The sequence below is a fragment of the Dermacentor albipictus genome, chromosome 6, assembly GCF_038994185.2.
Source record: "Dermacentor albipictus isolate Rhodes 1998 colony chromosome 6, USDA_Dalb.pri_finalv2, whole genome shotgun sequence".
Classification (NCBI taxonomy): Eukaryota; Metazoa; Arthropoda; class Arachnida; order Ixodida; family Ixodidae; genus Dermacentor; species Dermacentor albipictus.
The window spans coordinates 37,677,582-37,698,662 of record NC_091826.1 but is presented as its reverse complement, the minus strand read 5'-3'; the positions used below and the strand labels follow the sequence as shown (position 1 = coordinate 37,698,662).

The following is a 21,081-nucleotide window of genomic DNA, read 5'->3' as shown; positions in this document are numbered from 1 at the left end:
GTGCCTGGTCACTGTGTTTGGCTAAAGAGACAGCGCAAGACGCTACTGATAAGGAAAGAAAACGCCGTGGCTTTAATGTAGTCGGCCTGCACACAGATCAGTGAAAGGTCCGCTCTTCGTGAATGCTGTTTCTTTATCGCATTTTTCATGCAATCTTTTCGACCGTGGGTCATTTTTGGACTAACATTGCCGGATGCGAAATTGGTTGCTCATCGCAGCGTTACAAAAGAGCTGACGTACCCTGTCTTTGATGTCGGTCATAAAGAACTGAGTTGAACCGAAATGAATAGTGTTATACGTTAAAACTGCTGAACATTGATCCAAGAGTGTTATAAATACACATCATGTATGATATAAAGGTACTGTCTAGGTAGCTGTACCTTCGTTATTAATTTGTACACCAAAGAATGTTAGTAAACGCTTGCTGGCACAAGTACAATTTAAAACAAACAAGATGAAGTGTCATTGACCTATGTAGAGTCACAATGTACAATTCTGTGTGTGTATGTTTGAGACTTCTGACGCAGCTATTTTTTGTTTTCTGTTGTTTATGTTGGTTAATGCGGGAACACAGTGTTGAAATGCTTTTTTGAAGAAAGCCAAACGTAAACGGATGCATGTCAAAGACTTCCCTGCTATACTGCTTATGAATGGTTTTACAAGTAAGCGAAGAGTGACCGTAGCTTGAGAGCACACAGTTTGTTTGGAAAATAAGCCAGCGTGAGTGGACCTGTATCAACGCAAAGTAATAAAAAGAAAGCATTTTGAAGTTTTCACTTTATCACGTTGTTGTAGCGTGCATTTGTGTTGCCGACGAGAACTACAGTGGTCGAAGAAGGTTTGTCTCAGGTTGCAGCCAATGTTTCGACAATGGGACTTGTATCCGTCAGGGCAACGCCGATTATCATCATAATCATCGATCATCACCTTCCCTATTGAAAGAAACCTATACCCCACATGCACTTTACCTACAACGCTTTATGATCTTAAAGATTCTGTATAAAACAACTACGTTCCCATATAAACCCATATGGTCATACAAGATTATGGTACGAACATATGGGTGTATTTCGGCGGAGGTGCCATAACGGGCGGGTACTGTTATGGCCATTGTCAAATTCCAAAATGTTGTGGAATTATTTATCTCCTGAGCCAATCAGATAGGCTGTGGCTGCCCGGTCAGCCAATCAGAACTGACAGTATGGCAAACATTCTGGGCACTGTAAAGTTTCGCCATCTTGTAGAATCCAACATGTCAACGCTTTGAACCAATCAGAGAGGGCGTAGCTGCCAGTCAAGCAGAACTGACAGTACGGGGCAACGCCATAGTCTGGACACTCAAATTGCACACTGCTGTGGAATCCAAGATCTCGACGCTTCGAGCCAAGGAGAGAAGGCGTAACCACCCCGTCAGCTCATGAAAACTGACAGTATGGCAAAACTTCTGGACTCTGTGAAATTTCGCAATTGTCGATTCTATTTATCTCGACCTGTTGAGCCAATCAGAGCGGGCGTAGCTGTCCCATGAGCCAGTCCAAATCGACCACTATGATAAAACTTTTAGTACTCAGAATAGTAGACTTTGCCTAAAAGTCAACATCAGCAGTAGGTAAACGTCAATAATGCTCTGCCTGAGCTTTTACTGCGATATGCTCTGGTACCCTCCCGTCCGTGCCTTTGTTTATTGCGATAGCAATTATATCGGCACTCCAGGAAGATTTTCGCCCACGCCGTCGCCAGGATGTTCCGTATAAAGTCAAAGTGCGATAAGATAGCGGCCCGCGCGATGTGTATGCGCGGTTGGAACGAGGAAAAGAGAGTGAGGCCAAGCCGAGAAAGACGGGGGAAGGGGGAGGGCTTGATGCGCGCCGACCTTCCGCCGCATGCGGGCATTCGGCGTGGAAAGGAGAGTGCGGAGAGGAGAGTGCGCATCTCCTCTACACCGTAAAATAATTTACGCCCTTAAATGTGAACGAGGATGCAAATCGGTCTATAACTCACCCCCTTACTATGGTTTACACCCTCATTCATTTTTTAGGGCACAAATTACTTAACAGTGTTGCCCGGCCGTGGGCACTCATTCCAAGTGACTGAGCGCATACGGGGCCGGTCGCCGTACCTTGGAGATAATCTGCGGCGGGTGCAAAGCACAGGCGAGCCGAGATGGCTGATGGCTTCGTGTGCACCGCGTTGTCGCGCGCCAACAGTGTTGTACGTCGCATACTCCCACGTTTAGGAGACGCGTTTAAGCAAGATGTAACACGAGACGTTCGCGAGCAGCCATTACCGCTCTTCATAACTCCAGCGCTGTGACAGTGAGTGCGCGCAGTCATCGAACGAGATATGTTTATGTCTGCCTGTGCGCGCGTGACACCACTCTTGTTAACTTATTTAGCTAGCGAACTTTTAGGGCGATTTATATGGCCGATAAAACTACGAACTTGGCGTACTTCACTAATACTTTGCTAAGGCCATCAATGTTCGCATTTCGGGTGGAAGTGCGTCTTTTTTTTGTAATGAGGCACATACAACTTATGACTTCTTCATTCCTCTGAGAGAAAAAGAGTATTGGCAATTCCCGCTCGCTTATTTGGTCTGTATCTGACAATTCCTGCAATCTTTTTTTCTTTCTTTAGAAGCTTCGAGTCTCGAGTTTAACGTCAGAGTGCTTTTGTTCTGCCGTCCAGTGCCGTCTCATCGATTCCAACCGAATGGTCTGCTAAATTTCCTTTTTTTTGTTTTCCCATTCATGATCCACGATTCTTTGCGCTACATTCTCATACATTTTTTCACCTATAACATGCAATTCAGGCCTTTCGCATTGTAGTTGCTCGTCATCTATGACAGAACCGGGTTACGATTGTAATTTACATTCAATAGTAGCGCCCGCCTCTGCTCGGATGCCAGGTGGCGTTTACAGCGAGTCAATAAAGAAAGAAGAAATATGGGCGTGGGCGCGTGCTGAGGAATCAGTTCTGCAGTCCACGTGCTGGCTGTTTCTTTCTTTCGCACTCTACGCTAATTATCATCTCGCGCCTCGCGCTCGTTCCCTTAGATTTTTTTGCCAATTCCCTGCAGTGGGTATCTGCGATGGGAGAAACAGACGACAGCAGCAGCAGCAGCAGCAACAAGGCTGGCCGCGCGTTCACGTGACTCACCCAGGCATCTCGTGTCCTGCGTGGCTGCGTGATCGTCGCTGAGGCCGGCGAGCGGCTTCATCAAGCGCCCATGGCTTCCGGTGATTCGTCGTCATCGCATCCCTTGAACAGTCGTAAAGACACGCAGAACCAAGCTCAAGGTACGGTCGCACTGGCATACGGCGGTCCCGATGCGCTCACAGGGCCGGCCACGGGTGAGCCGTCATCGTCTCGGATGGCCTCGGGCGTCCCGCTTGACCTTCGCGATACACGCGACGAAGGAAGTCGCCAACAGGTGGCGTCGGCGTCGGCGGCGACGTCGTCCCAGAGCCTGCAACGCTGTCCAGGAGCTTTGGACCTGACGAAAGGGTCCGGGACTACGGAGCAAGTCGCGAAGAATCCCCCGAAGCGTAAGCTGTCCAAACCGTTTCTCAAGGACTGGGCGGAAGTCGGCGATGCACTTTCTATGGACGTCGGGAATCCGCAACACGGCGCCGCGCCGACCAAGAAGATGGCGTTGAAGCGAACGAGGCAGTACGAACGCTTGGTGAGGGCTCTTCAACGCCTGCACATTACGGACGCCGCAGAAAGGCCGGGGCGAGTTAGGAGTAGGAAAGGAGCGTTAAAGATGGATCTGGACGGCGCCGAAGGGACGTCTGGTCAAGGTACGGGGAGACAGACGACTTCGGAACACGGGAAGGAGTCGAAAAGACGCTCGAAAGGGCAGAAGAAGAAGACCAAGCGGGCGTCGTCTGCGGACGCAGTCGTGGCACGCGCGCAGAAGGCAAAAGAAGCTAAGAAGAAGCCTAGAGGCGCAGGCGGCAAGCTGCCGCAGTCGGAGGGCCAGCAGAAGCCGAAGACGGATCCGTCGAAAGCCGAGAAGAAGCCGAGAAGCGGGCCGTCCACTTGCAGCGGCGGAGGCAAGAGCAAGAGACCGCGCCGCACGTCGAGTGACCCTGGAAGTCCCTCGTTTGTCAAACTGAAGTCATACGTCCACCTACGGTGACTTATGAACCATAGTCACGAAATGTATTGACGTCGAGAGAGGATGACTTAAAACATGAGTTTACACTTCGTAAGGAAGTGCGTCAGACGGTCCTCTATCGTGTTAGGTTGTCGGATAACGGCAATCTTGGGACCGTTTTCCGGCCACACCGCAGGAAATTTGTGGCTGGCCTAAGTCACCATTTGAAATCAGACAGGGACCTTCAATGAGCAGATGAAACTGATAAAAAACCCTTCCACACTGCCGAACAGATGATTCGTCTATATATAACATTCGGGATGATTGCCGCTACTAGGCGCTGAAAGTCTAGCGGAGTGCCTTGAAGCGGTCCCAGGCGTTGCAGACTGAAGCACCTTGTTCGAATTCGGTGACTTCAGCAGTGACGTAGTGCAATGATGTCATAGTACCTTCACAGGAAACCTGAACGTTAGTTTTACAACGTGATCGACATTGCCGCTTGAGCAAATGGCGGATAACTCAATTATGTGCCGCATCTTGACGGCAATTCACTGCGAGTTGTGTATATTAGTGGGCATATTATTGGAATAACCACCGGCTTTCTATTCCATCTACCCTGGGAGGCCCAGCCGCTACGTATGAACGGATGATACATTTAGAATGTAAATTCTTATTTATGCGAACATGGCTGGAACGAAGCAAGTATAAGCGCTGGCAAGAGATATTCAAGATCGAGGATATCATTAAGCCAATCTAGAATACGGTAAGGCTTTGGAGTTCTGCGCTGATTCGAGGAAAGTCGCATAAACTTTGTATAGCTTCTTTTTTTACCTTTATTGCAGCGAAGACTCATCTCAAGGCAAAGATGTTTGGTACGTATAGAATGTGAACTGTAAGGCCACATAAAAATTACGATAGTTTGCGGGTATTTAGCTATCCTACGTTACAGAAGTCTGTTTTCAAACATGAGGCTCGATGAATTCTTACACTTTTACAGTGTCATATAGTATACAGCACACAATAGAACAATGTTGCAGCGAGTTTCCAGTACGGCTATAACTCTGGACACTCGAATTGCGCACTGTTGTGGAATCCAATATCTCGACGCTTTGAGCCAACGAGAGAAGGCGTAACCGCCCCGTCAGCCCCTGAAATCCAGCAGCATGGCAAAACTTCTGGACACTGTGAAATTTCGCAAGTTCTCGATTCTCACATCCCGACGTACTGAGCCAATCAGAGCAGTCCTAGCTGCCCTATAAGCCAGTCGGAATCGACATTATGGCTAGGATCTTTATTAAAGAAACTTTATTGCTTAAAAGGATTTTCGCGCAGTTATCGGAACCCCGTTAGTCCAGGGCCCCACTGGCCTCGGCCACCCGCTTGACCTGTCTAATGAAGGATTGTTGTCCCGTCAAGTCCGAACTGGTTAGCTGCTTCTCCCATTGCTCCATTGTGAGGTGTGATTTATCAAAAAGGTGTGATTCACAATCTCATGTAATGTGTTGTAGTGTTGGTATGCCTCCGCACCACGCGTATTTGGGCCTGTAGCGAGTGGGGAACGCGGCATTTTGCAATTGGGATTGCTGTTGCGCAAACTGCCGAGGCGACGGCAGCTTGACTGCAGCATACGAAGCAGGTAGTGACGTAACTACGCTTTCGAACATAAAAAAAGAACCCACCCAGCAACTGAGTTGTGTTATGACAGTGCTATGGGAAGGCCACATATAGTGAGGACTCTTGAAAAGCAGCGTGCATACGAGGCACGGGGAATTTCTTTTCTCTCTGAGCCACTCTGTGTAGGTGCATGAAGTTGCGGCGCAAGCCATGTCACAGACCGTCGAAACGTCTTAGGCTAATAGGTATGTGAATGTGAAGTGTGAAGACATGTGAATGTTGCCATGGGAATAATTTCAACTTACATCGCAATGGGCAATCGTTCTCGCCGTCGTTTACAGCTTCGCTGTCCAACCTCCTTCACAGCGCGAATTGCAGACCATTTTTTCATTAATATAATCATCGTCGTCGTGTTCATTATAATCATCATTACATGTGCGTCATTTTATGTCCACTGCAGGACAAAGTCCTCCCGCTCTAATCTCTGCGAAAATTCTTATACTGCGTCCGCTGACAGCGCCCCATGCTCGCGAATTTCCTAATTTTATCACGAAACCTATAAAAATTTTTTCGTCCTCCACTACATTTTCCTAACCTAGGCACCGATTCTGTTTCAGTAGAAGACCACCGGTTATCTGCTCTGTGCATTACGTGCAACGGGGAACATCTCAACAACTCCTGCTTCGGAGAATACACATTTTTCCCGTTCACCTACTCTGGTGACCATCATCATCATCATCAGCCTGGTTACGCCCACTGCAGGGCAAAGGCCTCTCCCCATACTTCTCCAACAACCCCGGTCATGTACTAATTGTGGCCATGCCATCCCTGCAAACTTCTTAATCACATCCGCCCACCTAACTTTCTGCCGCCCCCTGCTACATTTCCCTGCCCTTGGAATCCAGTCCGTAACCCTTAATGACCATCGGTTATCTTCCCTCCTCATTAAATGTCCTGCCCATGCCCATTTCTTGCCCCATTTCTTACATGCCCATTTCTTGCCCGTGTCCCTCCTACATGAACACAACTCTGGTGATGACTTGAAACAATTTATTTAACTCGCAAAGTCGTAACAGTTGGCTCGAAGAATAACATACCAGTGGTGGCTAACTTACGACCCTCCCTCTGTTCTTAAGTGCGCCTTGACTCGAAGCCACGACTTGTCTCGGCCAAGTCCGGCACGGGATGACGCCTGACGTGACTGCGCCGAAGGAAACGCGACGAACTTTTTGGGCTCGTCCACTTCGGTCCTTATCTCTTGCCAGGCTTGTCCAAATCAAGTCGTGGCTATTAGCTGAGGCGCAATACGGGGGTAAGTCAATGTCCAACATCCTGGCGAGACAACACGAATTCCTCATCGATAGTCGGCCTTCAGAAGCTGCACAAGAACACATACTGACACGTGTACATTGTTCATCTTCTTTACAGCAGACCTGTATATGGCTAGGGCATTTCCGTCGTCCGCGGACAACCCGCGAACTACAGCAGTGGTACGAGGGCAACCGAGTTCGTGCCACTGCTCCTGCGTTCGTCGTCGTTGTCGTCTTCTTCCACAGCTGTCTCCGCATCCGCTTATTGCCTAAGGGGGTACAAACCACTCATTGGCAAGAGGAAGCTATCGTCGTCGTCATTATCTTGATCACCAGCAACTGTCATCATCAGCAATGGATCGAGCATTGTCTTCTTCCACAGATGGCTCCGTTGCCGCTTATCGCTTAAGAGGGTACGAGCCGTTTATTGGTGAGAGGAAGCTATCGTCGTCGTCATTGTAATCATCATCAACTATCACCATCAGCAATGGCTCGAGCATCGTCATCTTCCACAGCTGGCTCCGTTGCCGCTCATCATTCCAGCGTAGAATTTCATTTCTCTTCTGTCGTCGTAATGGAGAGGCCGCGTTAAATTTTTCGATTTACGCTTATGGGGGTACGAGCCATCCACTGTCTTACGTGACGGACGCATTTAATAACAGAGGTGATTCGAAAACGTGTGTGCAAAGCTATCGTTACGATGACCACCGATCAGGGCAATAGATACGTTCGTACCTTTGTTCGAAATTCTGTCACTTCTTTCTCGCGTGGTGAACAGGTTCGCTGGTCATCTGCTTTCACAGAGTGGAATGGCTCATAATTTTTTTCCCCAGTTATTCATTTTCTCCGGTTAACAACTGTTACAAAGTTATCGCTCGGCGTAATACACGCCTACATGTATCGAAACGTTTCGGTACGTTGTCGCCGATTCTATAGCGAGATAATATTGTTTGTAATCAGATTGCATGACACTGCTTAAACAGTTGTCTACACTCTAGAACGTACGCGAGAACGAGCTGATTAAGCTGGAATATACGATAAGACATGCATAAGTAGCTGGTGGACTTCACTCATGGTGGTGGTGGTAAACATTTATTGCTTGAGCCTTTTTACAAGATTACTTGTGAGGGGGCTCAGGAGCGCGTAGGGTGTCCGGGAGTTTGTGGCCCTCGGCGACCCTCAGAGCCCAGTCCACCAGCCGTATTTGGTCGGCTGGGTTGGAGCTAGACACCGCGGTCTCCCATCCCTAGACGTCGGTGAGTTGCCACTCAGAGGGTGGCTGGAGCTCAGGGCATAAGAACATAATGTGATGGAAATTAGCCAACTTCAGGCACAAACTTTTCTTTCTCCAGCTTCACTCATCGATCAGATTTCGACGACCGCCAATAGCGCTCACCGCAGTTGTTGTGCTCCGACTGGTACTTGCCTTCTGGGCACAAATTTAGAGTCAAATAGAGAGTCATCTCCTTACTTCGCGCCATTGGCACTGCCTTAAGCTTCATCGTCACGACAACGCGGCAATATACCGGAGGAATTATGCACAGGGTGAAACGCGTCTTCGGAATGAGATTTCCTAAAGTAAAAATGGGTTGGGGTGCGTAGATGAAGCAATTAGACGTTGTAACCGGCAGTTTAGCCCTGATGATCTCGTAAAAAAAGAAAACAAAAAGAAGGGCACATTCATTGCACTTTACCAATATTAACTTGTAAGGTGGTAGTTTGGAGGCTAATAAATAAGCTTATAAGACGAAGCTACTGACTGCGCAACGAGGCATAAGAGGGAATAATACTTTCGTTCGCCTGAATGAAATCACACATTTAATGCACGAATTACCTGCAGCACCTAAAGACAAAAAGAAAAAGGAAAATAATTAAAGGGAACAGGTTGAGAGAAGTTGGAATAATTTGGCGCAAGACAGGGGTGATTGGAGATCGCAGGGAGAGGCCTTCGTCCTGCAGTGGACGTAAAACAGGCTGCTGCTGCTGCTGATGATGATGATGAGGATGATGACGTAGTCATTCTGTAGCTACAGTGCAGAACCAGACAGAGCTGAAACCGTGAGTCACAAATTTAACTTTTTTTTATTAGGCGAATCTGGGCCCAAACGCACACGTGACACTAAAGCAACAGCCATAGTGCGGCACAACTATAGCGGCGAGCGCAGTCGTCTGGGCCGACAATCTTGATTCGCGGGTCACGTGCGTCGGCTGCTTATGCATGAGTCCTCGTGCACTTCAGCGCAATGACTCGTGCGCTTCCAGACTGTACGCACAATTATTCGCCTCACGCGTGTAATCCGGTTAGGCAAGCTTCTTTTGCTATAGCATCGGAGACAACGTTCGGGGAAGTTAGTACACACGCAGGCGTGTCTTGCGCCAAGAGCTAACTTTGTAACAGTTAGCCAGTGAGAAGGCGGTAACCGGAAAAAAGAAAGGGTGAACAATGCACGCGTGTCAATACCAATCGTAGCTAGAATTTACGGCTTTAGCTGTGCGACAACGCCTACGTCTTGAGCGTGCGTGAAAGCGACAGACGAGACAGTCAACCAACGAGAACGTAATTAAATCTTTCCACTCGGTTTAAGGAGACGAAGCCCGTACGGGTACAATGCGCGCCGCATGACGGAAAGAACGGAAACTAAGTTTTTTTTTCCTGTGCATAGGTAACGGAAGATGTTGTGAGCCCACGCCATTTTTTTCATACCTCGACTATATGCTAGGGCTCGCTTGGCTGCACTCGAAACGCTCGCAACACAGACTCCATTTATCAAATCCGACCCCCCCCCCCTACTCCTCCCCCTCCCACCTCTGTTTCGTAATTGAATAAGAGTGAAGCGGGGAGCTATTCATCTCCAACTGTGCATCCCCTGACTGGGAAGCTGCTCGTGAGTCCTAATTGGTGTCGCTACGGAAAGAACGGCAAAATTTGCGTCGGTAATGACGCAACGAAAAAAAGAAAGAAAGAAAGTGTTAGAAGCCATACCAAACAGCGGAATGCGCTGAGAAACAAGCGCAATGGAATAATAAACAACAACAACAACAATAAAACAGAAGTCTTCCGAGAACGCCTTAATAGAGAGCTCTGGCATATCGGGGCCAACTTTATGTGAATGCGTTGAAACGCAGAAATACCGCGTGGTTATATATATATATCTATGTATACATAGATATATATAGAGGCAACTGTCTCATGTATATAAGCACTCACCACTTCTCTTATCATCGTCATCCATCCCAATACTTTCACTCCCCTTCCCTCTTCCCCAGTGCAGAGTAGCAGACTAGAGCGCACTAGCTCAGGTCGACCTCTCTGTCTTTCCTATCACTAAATTTTATTCATTAATTATATATATATATATATATATATATATATATATATATATATATATATATATATATATATATATATATATATATATATATATATACCGCAAATACTCTTATTTATGCACTAAGATTAGGAGGGGTCGCCACGACAGTTTTTACTTCTTATCTTACTGATGTTCGATAACTATGCGTACCCGCTGCTGGTATAAAAAAAACTGGCACCCGCGTAATCGTGATGCCGATTTCGAAACTTTACGCCAGCAGCAAAGTAGAATACACTCGGTCACTCCAGTATCAGCTCCATGTGTTCGGCTGAGCTCTTTGCCACCAGGTGGCGCCATCAATCTTGCCGCTCCCGTTTACGCCTCCGCTAAACCAAAAAAAAAAGCGCCCGATCTGCCTGCGTATACCGGCACATCGGACTCGCTAAAACTCTCTAACATCTGGCCAGACCAGATATTTCTGACGAACGGTCGTCTGGCGATCGCACGAGAATAAAGAACACGATAATCCACGAGAAGGGAGAAATCGTTTTCCTCTGCAGCCAGTGCACCGATTTGATGAGGTTTGTTGCATCTAAAAGAAAAATGCAGAAATCTACTGAAATTCAGCAAGCGTTTTCTATATTTAGGGTGTCATTATTTTACAAAAAAAAAATGTTGAAATTTGCAAAGTTAAAAACAACACCACCAAAACTGACTTGCCCTCCCGGCCCTGGGAAAGTGAATGTCCAGCGAAGCTGTTAAGAACTACAACTACAACTGCTGATGGGGCTATGCAATTCTTTATTCGTGTAGAGTAATAGTAAGAGTAATTTAGAGTAATGGTCTTATTTTGACAGCACGCCGCCGCGGGCCCATAGAGGTGCTGCAACAACGTTGAAATCAGTTGCTAGGCTGGTTCTTTCATATACGAAAGGTCCTGTGACTGGCGCAGCATGGGCTTAGTCGCTTTTGCGCCAATAAACTCGAACTAACATATACGAAAGGCTAGTGACGTCACTCTCGACGTCACAAGCTGCCGTCGGCGTGGCAGCTTGCGCAACAGTAATCTTTACTAGGGCACGTATGCAGGGAGCGCTACGTGCTTCGCATTGTTATCAGGAGCACTTTATCATCAGTTATGAGGTTGGGATGATTGCTTAGTGCATGCTATTTATTGAAACGCATGATGTTCGGCATGTTGTATGCATGATCCCAAAGAATGTATGCACTGTTCGCTTAGCTTTTCCGACTGCTTGAAGCCGGTGCCTTACGGGGGTAGGAGCCACTGCTCCTGATCCTGCAATGCTGCCGGGATCGGCCCACTTTTTATCGCGATAGCATTAAGGGTCCGGTGTCGCAGAAAACCCGCCGTCGGCGTCCGACGTCGGACATCGTGCCGGCAAAACGATGTTCGTACCACTTATACCCAGGCCGTCCATGTGGCGTGAGGAAGTTACTGAAGTAATCGCATTTGTGAATCTAAAATACGTAGAAAGAACGTAAAGTACGACTTACACGCAGCCCACAGACATGATAGCGTCGGATTGTGATTTCAATATACGAGAAAACTGTCACGCGAAAACTCGAGGAAACTCCTTTTCCAGCGTTTCTACCGCACATAGACCGGCCACGGCGTCCGCCATTTGCGCGAATATCTCGGAGTCCACAGAGCGGCTCGCCCGTTTTCTTGAAGCACTTCCAGATGGCGTTCGCCTCCGCCGCATCGCGGCTCGCGCAAGAGGCCGGGTTTCTACCAGAAAGTGCGCCTTCGTGCATAGCGTTCGCCGCGACCGCTTTGGAGTAAACATTACGGTTACATTTTATTTCATTTCATTTATTTTTTCCCTTAAAGGCCCGAAGGCATTACATAAGGGGGGAGCAAAATCAAGGTAAAAAAAAGAATAACTTGACAAAAAAAGAGAACAATAACAAAAAAAAAGAGTACGTAACAGTTAAATGTTCTTGTCCCGCGTATACAATGCAAAGTAAAATTCAGGGGGTTTGAAACACGAGAAAAAAAATATATGTGAAACACTCAATTATTACACGAGAAAAATACAGTGAAAAAGGCATCACACGGAAAACAAGTAAAAATAAAAAATAATCAGCAGTTCAGAGTGCCGAATTGAATATGACAGGAACCTTTTGCCCTCATGAAAAATGGTCATTTAGTTTATCCCGGAACGATTTGCGGTTAGTGCATGATGCGATGGTATTTGGCAGGCCATTCCATAGTGCTATCGCGTCCGGAAGAAATGATGACTTTAGAGCTAAGGTGCGACAGTTGATGCGTGCGATGCTATGGTCATGGCTTAGGTGGCTAGACGTCCTGTGCGGGGGTTGCAGCTTTTCGTGTCTCGTGCGTGGGTGATAGTAGAAATGATGAAGAAGACAGAGGCGAGATATAATGCGGCGTGACTCGAGTGATGGGATGGCCACAGGATGGATACGCTGCAGTTGTCGGGAAGCGTGAGAAGCAGCCAGGGGTCTTTGAATGCTATCACGTTACACTCTTAAACGCGAAGCTTAAGCGTCCTCCAATTTGTTTTATGCTGACGGACGCGGACCCGAAAGATGCCAGCCAATTAGAGGCTAACAGCTTCGATGTATTAAAATAACGCAGGTATGCAATTTACAATTCTGTAATTCAATAAAAACAAAAGCGATATCCCACTTCTGCGAAATTGTATCAATTGGTACATCACAAACGGCCAAAATTGATGTCCTATACAGAGCTTTGAAGCATACGAGGGCTTTGTAATTAAAGCACTCGTAAACATTGCAATAATTTTATGTAAGCTGTAAAATTATTTACAAAATTTGTTCACTTTAGATGGTCAAACAGGCGCTGTTTACAGAACTGCAATATATGTTTTTACTGCGGTGTTACGGATTTGTAAATTTGTTGCTTCAATATTTTAAAAATTACCTACCTTAGGGAAATAAAAAAAAATTCAAAGTCCTAAATTAATGTTCTGCTCCCAAAATCCACAACAATTTACTGTTTTCTGCAGATTACAACAAATTTCGTTGAAGTAGGTCCAGCGTTCGTCTCATAAAACCAATTCTGCGTTTTACGTCTACTTGAACAGGGAAATTGGAGTGGGTCTCGAGCTATAATACTTCATCCTAATAAATACTTATTCAGCGTATTTCAATATGGCGTGTCCACCTATTTTTGCATGCATATACTACACATATTCTACAGTGATGTCGTCGCTCCCCTGGTATTTTCTTGCTTTAAATAATATTATTGGTGATACCAATATTATCTCATAGTTTTCGTTACTGATGTTATCCTTCAAAAAGCCCGCCGTAGTGGCGTAGTTGTTTCGAAGAAACGCTGCAAAGCTCACGGTCGCGGCATCGAATCCCGGCCAAGGTGGCCGCATTTAGATATAGGCGAACTGCCAAAAAAAAAAAAATCTCGTGTATCATGCATGGGGGGCACGTTAAAGAAACCTGGTGGTCAAACGGAATTCAAAGTCCGCCTCTACGGCGCTTCTCATAATCATAATCGTGGTTTTGTCACATAAGATATCAGAATGTAATTATTTGCCTTTCAATAACGCCCACCATTCACTGTGCTTTATGTGGCTTGTCTCAAGCTTCGTACTGCGTAGGTACACTATAATTCCTTAGGGATGGGCGAATACGAAGTTTAGAATACGAATAGAATATTGCACACTATGAATTCGTATTCGAAAACGAGCTTTTCAGTACTTTCTAATGGTCAACTGTTTCGCAACAACCGACAGTTAAAGTTTGGTTACTGTTCTCTGTCTGCTCAACGAAACATCGCAAATAATCAGGAGTTGAAGAATGACAAAGAAAGTTTTCGAAGCAGTGTAGAAACGAAATGCGTAATACAAGCTTCGCTTCCGGCTTCGCGCCGGAAGCCTACATTGCATGATCGTGGATAGTATCGCGAAATAACAAGGACAGAGACTAGAAGCAGACAGGACGACAGACAGCAGACAGAGCTAGTCATGCAGCGGCCATTCACTCTTGGAAAATGTGTTTGCATCCTGGCTCTAAAAATGCAGAGGGGATATTCGTGCGGCTGCTTTATTTATAATGTACGGTATATTTAGGAGGTAATCGAACAGCGCTTCATGCAGGACACGACGCCGTCATCTCTACCCCGACCCGTTCGATTACCTTTTAGGAATGCACCAGCCTGCCCACTTTAACATAATATTGTAGTGGTTCTGTGTTTAAACTGACCTGCTGTTTTTTTCCTGTTATTCTGGTGAGCACGAACGTGGTACTCAATTATACCGAAATAAATATTCCTGCTGTAAATATTTGCGCCCGGCTATTTACTATTCGATGCTTGATATTCGTATTCGATTCGCATCAGCAAAAAGTTGATATTCGTCTACATCTATTTCTTGTTTAGTTGGTATATTGATTGCATAATTTGCTTGTCTCACCAAAGTACTATTCTTGTTACGTTGTCCACGGTGGGACTGAAAGTTCTAAAAAAATGCTAATTTTATGGAGAATTATTTTTTGAAAACATATTATCTACAAAAGAAAACGAATATGGAGGTGCTAAAGGTACTACGAGTACGCGATCGGCTGTTGTGCAGGATCCAAATATTAATCAAGGAAATGAAGCTGGCATTTTCATATGTGACAAGGTACTCGCAATTGGCACTGCACACGTTGCCGCGGCTAAAACTTAGCTAGTGTAGCGGCCTCTAAGGACAAATACCTTTTTTCCACTCGGTGTCGTAAATAAATGGTAGATTATGAAGAAATTAACAATCATGTCAAGTTCCTTAGAGACGTTACATAGACCACACGGCGTTTGTGTACATGAAACTATAATAATAAATTCCTCAGCGTGATTTTCAACTGACCTGTGGGATGCCACATATTTACCGATATAAGAAGAGTAAATGCTGAAAGTATCTCACTGGGAAGTGTCACTTATGCAGACTTTCGCATCACATAAAGTTTTTTTAACAAAGCCCGCGGATTTCTAAACCAAGCCATCGCAACAGAGGTCTGCTGCGATGGCTTGGACTGCTGCGACAATTTTGAAACATTGCTTTATCTTTTAGGGACAAGAAACTTGCACATGCTACTGTAGGAATGACTTCGGCTAACTGTGAGTTCTCCTACGCCTTCCGTGAATCTCTCTCGCTATTTCTCTCTTATCTCTCTACCCCTTCCCACGTCTTCCAGTGCAGGGTAGCAAACCCCATTTGGTATGTAGGTTAACCTTTCTGCCGTTCTTTGTTTCCTCTATCTTTATTCATCCGTGGCACTCCCAATAACTCTGCGTCGCGTGCAAAGGGATCAGGCGTGGGAAGTCGAGGAGCCATTCTTCCGTTGCTCTCGTTTGTTCCGCTGAAGCGATCCATTGCGTATTGGACTGGCCACTAGCCGCTTAAACCTATCGGTCCAATTAATCTGCCTGGCTGCACCATCTTTTTTTTGTAAAGTGGGCCTCATTAAAGCGCCCCATCAAATGCCCGGGAAGCACGCAGACATTCGTAAGACGGCCGTCAGAACTACGTTTGGCTTGCTTGAGTATGTGCGCATGCCTTTTGGACTCCGCAACGCGGCACGAACTTTCCGACAGTTTACTAACTAAGTTTACTAGTTTACTAAGGCGGCGCACGGCCTCCCAACGCGGACTCCCCACATCGATGACGTCATTCTTGTTGCGAGTACGACTGCAGCAGACCACGACTGTCAGCTGCGTGCATTACTCCAATGCCCACAGCAATGGTCAAATGTGATCTGCATGTTCGAATGTGAACTTCGTTCTCAATGGTCGAATGTGATCAATTTGTCTCCGTGGTCGAATGTGATCAATGTGACCAATGTGACCTCCATGGTCGAATGGGTATCGCATCGGGTGGCTGCGCTGAGGTAACGGGGTCCGAAACCAACCGTCGGATCAACTTGGGTCTCTGATTGTCTGCCAATGTGTACTTACATGCCGCTCTTCAACGAACCTCTTTTACGCCGACGTTGGTCAACTGTAGATGTGGGACTGGTTGACACCGCGGTTCAAAGAAACTCTTTGACGCCGACTTGTAATACCGGGTATGTCCCACTTGGTCTGTGCTGGTCTGAATTGAACCTCTTAGGCGCCCACTAGGGTGACTAGGTATGTGCCACTGGGAATTTGCCACTCTACAATGACCAAAAGTACCCACGTCACAAGGGTTCCTCAAGGACAACAATCCGTTTCTCTAGCAGGCTGCGCCGCAAATGCATTGGAATGTGTTACTCTTCAATGGGTCACTGCGCATGTACCACTGGGTGTGCGGCGATCGAGGGAACAATTCTCAGCGTTCTCACGCACTAGCGCCCCATTGCTTCTCGTCTCGGAGGCCACGCGCGAAATGCTCGGCGGCGTCACCAGATGGCGCAGCGCGTCCTAAGAGAAGAGCGAGAAAGGAGCCAGGTTGCCGCATGACGCGTTTCTAAGCGTTCGCACTTGCCGGCGCGCCATGCATTTCGGAGGTCACGGGCAGGCCTCGCGGGGGCAGCGCGAATGAGGAGTCCCGCTGCAGTTCACGCCTCATACGTAACTCGTTTCGACCGTGGCAATACGTTGTGTCGCTATTTGATTCAGGGCTAAACGCATTACCGTCGACAGTCATCGTGAGATGGGTTCTGTCGAATTTTTAACAACAACAACAACAACAACAACAACAACAACAACAACAACAACAACAACAACAACAACAACAACAACAACAACAACAACAACAACAACAACAACAACAGCAACAACAACAACAACAACAACAACATTTATTTCATTTGTCAGTTGAAGTCGATTCATCGACTTCGACTACCCTTCGAATCGCGTTCCAACATTTTCATTTGTGGTTTGCATAACCCGATGCGTCTGGCGTTGAATACGCTGTTTCTCTTTAGAGCCCAAGGTCCCCTCGTTCATTATCACGCAGTGCCAGTGACAAGCTGAAAACAATCAGTAACAAAAATAGCCGTTTCATGTGAGCTGGCTCATTTCCTCTCTCAATACCGCATTTACCACTCAGTCTGAAGGACAACTTAATAATTCATGACCCGGTATTGAGCGGACGGGATTGTCGAGTGGAATTAAGTGACCGAGTGATTGACAGAAATTTCTGAAGGGCGATATGACATCCCAGCCTTCAGACAAGCGCCGGTTTTTTTTCTCGCGCAGTGACCGCAACATCTGCCATAACTTTGACGTTGACTTACGTCAGATAGGCCCTCGTGCCTATCTGAGCATCCGGGGGTGACTTACACCTGCCACTTCCCCGTTACTACTCCTGGCGTCGGTCCCTGCTAACATGACAGTTTTATAACTGCAGCCAGCCACATGCTTTATCACAGCTGTATTTACTGGCGTTGTCGCAAACTTCATATCATGTGATACTACCAACCCTTTCTCCACATTAGAAGAGCAATAAATTCCGACATAAAATGTTGTTTACTAATTCATTCATTAGCGTCGAGTTCATCCTGCCTTTCACGAGCACGCCAGCCTGTTGGCACCACTTAGAAGCCACTTAACATTTGTGTTGCAGTTGGCTGCGCAGGCTAGCCGGCAATAAAATGTCAGCGTTCCAACTATGCGAAATAAATAATATCCACATGAAAAAGACGAACGCTCCATACTATTGCAAGCCAAGCCTTCACTGTCTGCATATGTAGACGGCGAGCACGGGAAGTACAGCTGTTACACACGAAACGATGCTCTACCAAAAAGAAATGAAGAAAAAAGAAGGCGACATGTCTATCAGATAAAAAGATTAGTGAAAAAAAAAGAACTGTACATCTGCGTTTCGCGAGGAAAGTTCGCACAAGCGTGTACGATCAAGGAAAGTACCCCGGTGAGGCAGAACTAAAAGCTCGGACATGGCGTGCCTGTCCTTGTAATCAGACAAAAATGTAATGAGCAATACCACAGGGAACTATAACATTGCTTTCAGAATGCTATAGATGGTGCATTGTAGACTTCAACGCCTCAGGTCGCGCCAAAGGGATTGCTCTCAAGACTTGAATAAAGTTGTACGCTGCTGGCACGTATACTCAGGTCCCAATAACTGCAGTCTTCTGTGGAACAGTCTTCCGCTGCCGTGTACCCATAGAGCACAGCTGTCACAGTGAGGGCGTGTGCGAGGTGTACACTTCGGTACATCTGCATCCTGCATGTGCAGCAATGATTACTTCGTGAGTCCTCTGTTCATGTCTATATATATGTATATATAGAAAGTGCCACATACGTTGGAGCCGTGACCACGCTGAATGAGATTGGCGCAAGATACCGAACGAGCAACCATACGAAGTTATTTTTTATGATTGCAAGTTAAAAAGGGAGTGGGAACTGAGAGGGGTCGGAAAGGCCTGCTTGGATGTTGAACACGTCGTGGCGGAACCTGGTGGCGGACCGACGAAGTTGCTGGGTAGTACCGTAGCCTCCAAGATCGGCAGCGTTCGTTTGCTGAAGATCTTGGAGACATACTTACCATTTCCTTGCAGCTAATACGCCAGCTTTCTCGGAATTTCTTCAGTTATGTGGGGCGATATTAGGTCCCAATAATTCTACACTTTCTTTCATTGGTTTGCACAAAGGCCACGCTCCTACTATCGCCAGGTTCACTAGTCAGTGGGACAGATGGTACACGAAAGCAGAATAGGATAACTTTTATTTCCCCACAAAAAAAAAAACCCATGTACTAAAAGATCCCCGTAAATCACGTTCGCCATTCAGCGTCATCACGATAGTGTTCCAGGAATCCCAGCTGCCGCTATCTGGCCGACTGGCGCTCCAAAGCCGACCGACAAAGAAATGCTCGTTAGAGGAAGCTTGAGCAAGGGCACTCCTGCCTAAACCCACGCGAACGGAGAAATCGTTTTTCTCGGAAAGCGCTGCATCGATACCAAGAAATGTGTTGCATTTAAAATAACAAGTGAACAGGTAGTGACTACAGGGACCAGGTGTTTTAGCTACGTCGTCAATTCTAAAAAAATAAAAATTGTTAAGAATTGCGAATCTGCCCCCTCCCCCCCCCCAAAAAAGAAAGAAAGAAACACATGTGTACGACTCCGCAACTCAGCAATAAAACAGCGATATCACGCTTTTTGCGAACTGCACCTAATACTGCATCTGAAAGGTACCAAATTTATCCGCTGTACATGTTGCGCTTTAATATATACCTTTAACATGTGAGTAGCACTCTTGAAAAACCGGCGCAAACATTTTATAAAATTGACCTAAGCTGTAAACTCATATATGCGAATTCTCCGCTTAGGATGTTCTAACATATGCAGTTTATACAACTGAGAAATCGCTTTTGGATCAATGTTACGGATTTGGAAAGTTGGTCCTTTTTGAAGCTTTCTGATTTTTGACAGTTTTCGCGTAAACTTTATATCCCTAAATCAGCATTCCGCTTCCTACAGCCACTATATTGCCACGTGCGTTTATTTCAGCTTCTAGCGACGCGAGGTACGCAGCTCGCGTCGCTGCGACGCGACCGGCGTCGCTGCGCCGCGGGCGGCGTCGCTTGACGCGTTTCGATCATGCACGCGAAACGTATAAATGCGGGACCACCGCCTGCGCTGGCTCAGTCCGACGAACACCCCAGACGCGCTTGCTGCTTTCGCCGTCACCGCGTTGTTCACTTGATTTCGGGCACAAGTTCGCCCATTAAACTCGTTTTACATCTAACGTCGACGCAGTGTTCCTTTCTGTCTGCCTGCGTGCCAGGTAGCCCACCGTGACCTACGTGACAATATTCTGACTTTTTTTGTCAAGTACAATAAAATTTATTACAATTTCTCGGAGGGTTGTCTCATGAAAGCATTTCTGAGTTTTACGTGTATATAAATACGTGGACTCGCAGTTGGCCCTGACCTAATACTATTTTTAAGCGCAGGCAGTAGGTTAGGGCCAATCCGGGTTTTGCTGTTCAAATACACGCGAAAAGCGAAAATTTTATCCTAGGACAGCCGGATAGCTGAGTTGAGCGATACTGAGTGCGTCTACAGGGTAAAGCTGAATTCATCATGCTGTGGGAAGCAATATTTTGGTTTGGGGCATCATAGTTCTATAAAAAATTTCTGAATATGGGTAATTTAAATCATTGAAACTCAATGAGTAGCATTTTTATTTGTTTATTTATTTATTTATTTAGTTTACCCTCAGGGTTTACACATTGCACGCACGCACGCACAAACACACACATACAAAGCAAACAAAGAAAAAGAACAGATGTCATAGTTCTGACTATCTAACAAAGTATTGAACGAGAAGAAAGGGAAGCGAGGGGTGCGAGTTTTATTCATCATATAAGAAGCCCACAAAGAAAGACATCAAGGACAATATACTGGAAATTATTTGCACTTACTAATTAAATTCAAGAAATGATAGATTAATGGAAATGAAAGCGGAGGAAAAAACAACTAGCCGGAGGTGGAATACGAACCCACGTCTTCGCATTACGCGTGCGATACTCTTAGCATTTGAGCTACCGCGGTGTCATTTTCTCATCCCCTCTCTGAGGTATTTAGCAAGTTAGCCAGTTTTGTTCACTTTAAAAGAGGATAATAATGAAGAAAAGGGATACTAGCACGAGAAGGACGTCTCCTTTTACGAGCGCCTGTAGAAGAACATGTATATTTCAGCAGCGCCTAAAACTTACACGCTAAAACAAAAGAACGAAGAATGGAATTGTCTGACTCGCCGTGGTGGCGTATAAGTTATGGCACTGCTCGAG

At 46.3% G+C, this 21,081-nt stretch overlaps 1 protein-coding gene across 1 annotated transcript in view; it reads right to left on the bottom strand.

Annotated features, from left to right (window-relative positions):
• The window catches only part of LOC135914582 (mutS protein homolog 4-like), a 92,511-nt gene extending 87,780 nt beyond the window's left edge, over nt 1–4,731 (bottom strand). Inside the window, exon 1 of the mRNA XM_065447499.1 lies at nt 3,159–4,731. Coding sequence (XP_065303571.1) covers nt 3,159–3,316 — 158 coding nt within the window. The 5' untranslated portion in view covers nt 3,317–4,731. The remainder of the gene's footprint in view (nt 1–3,158) is intronic.
• Between the last annotated feature and the right edge of the window lie 16,350 nt (nt 4,732–21,081).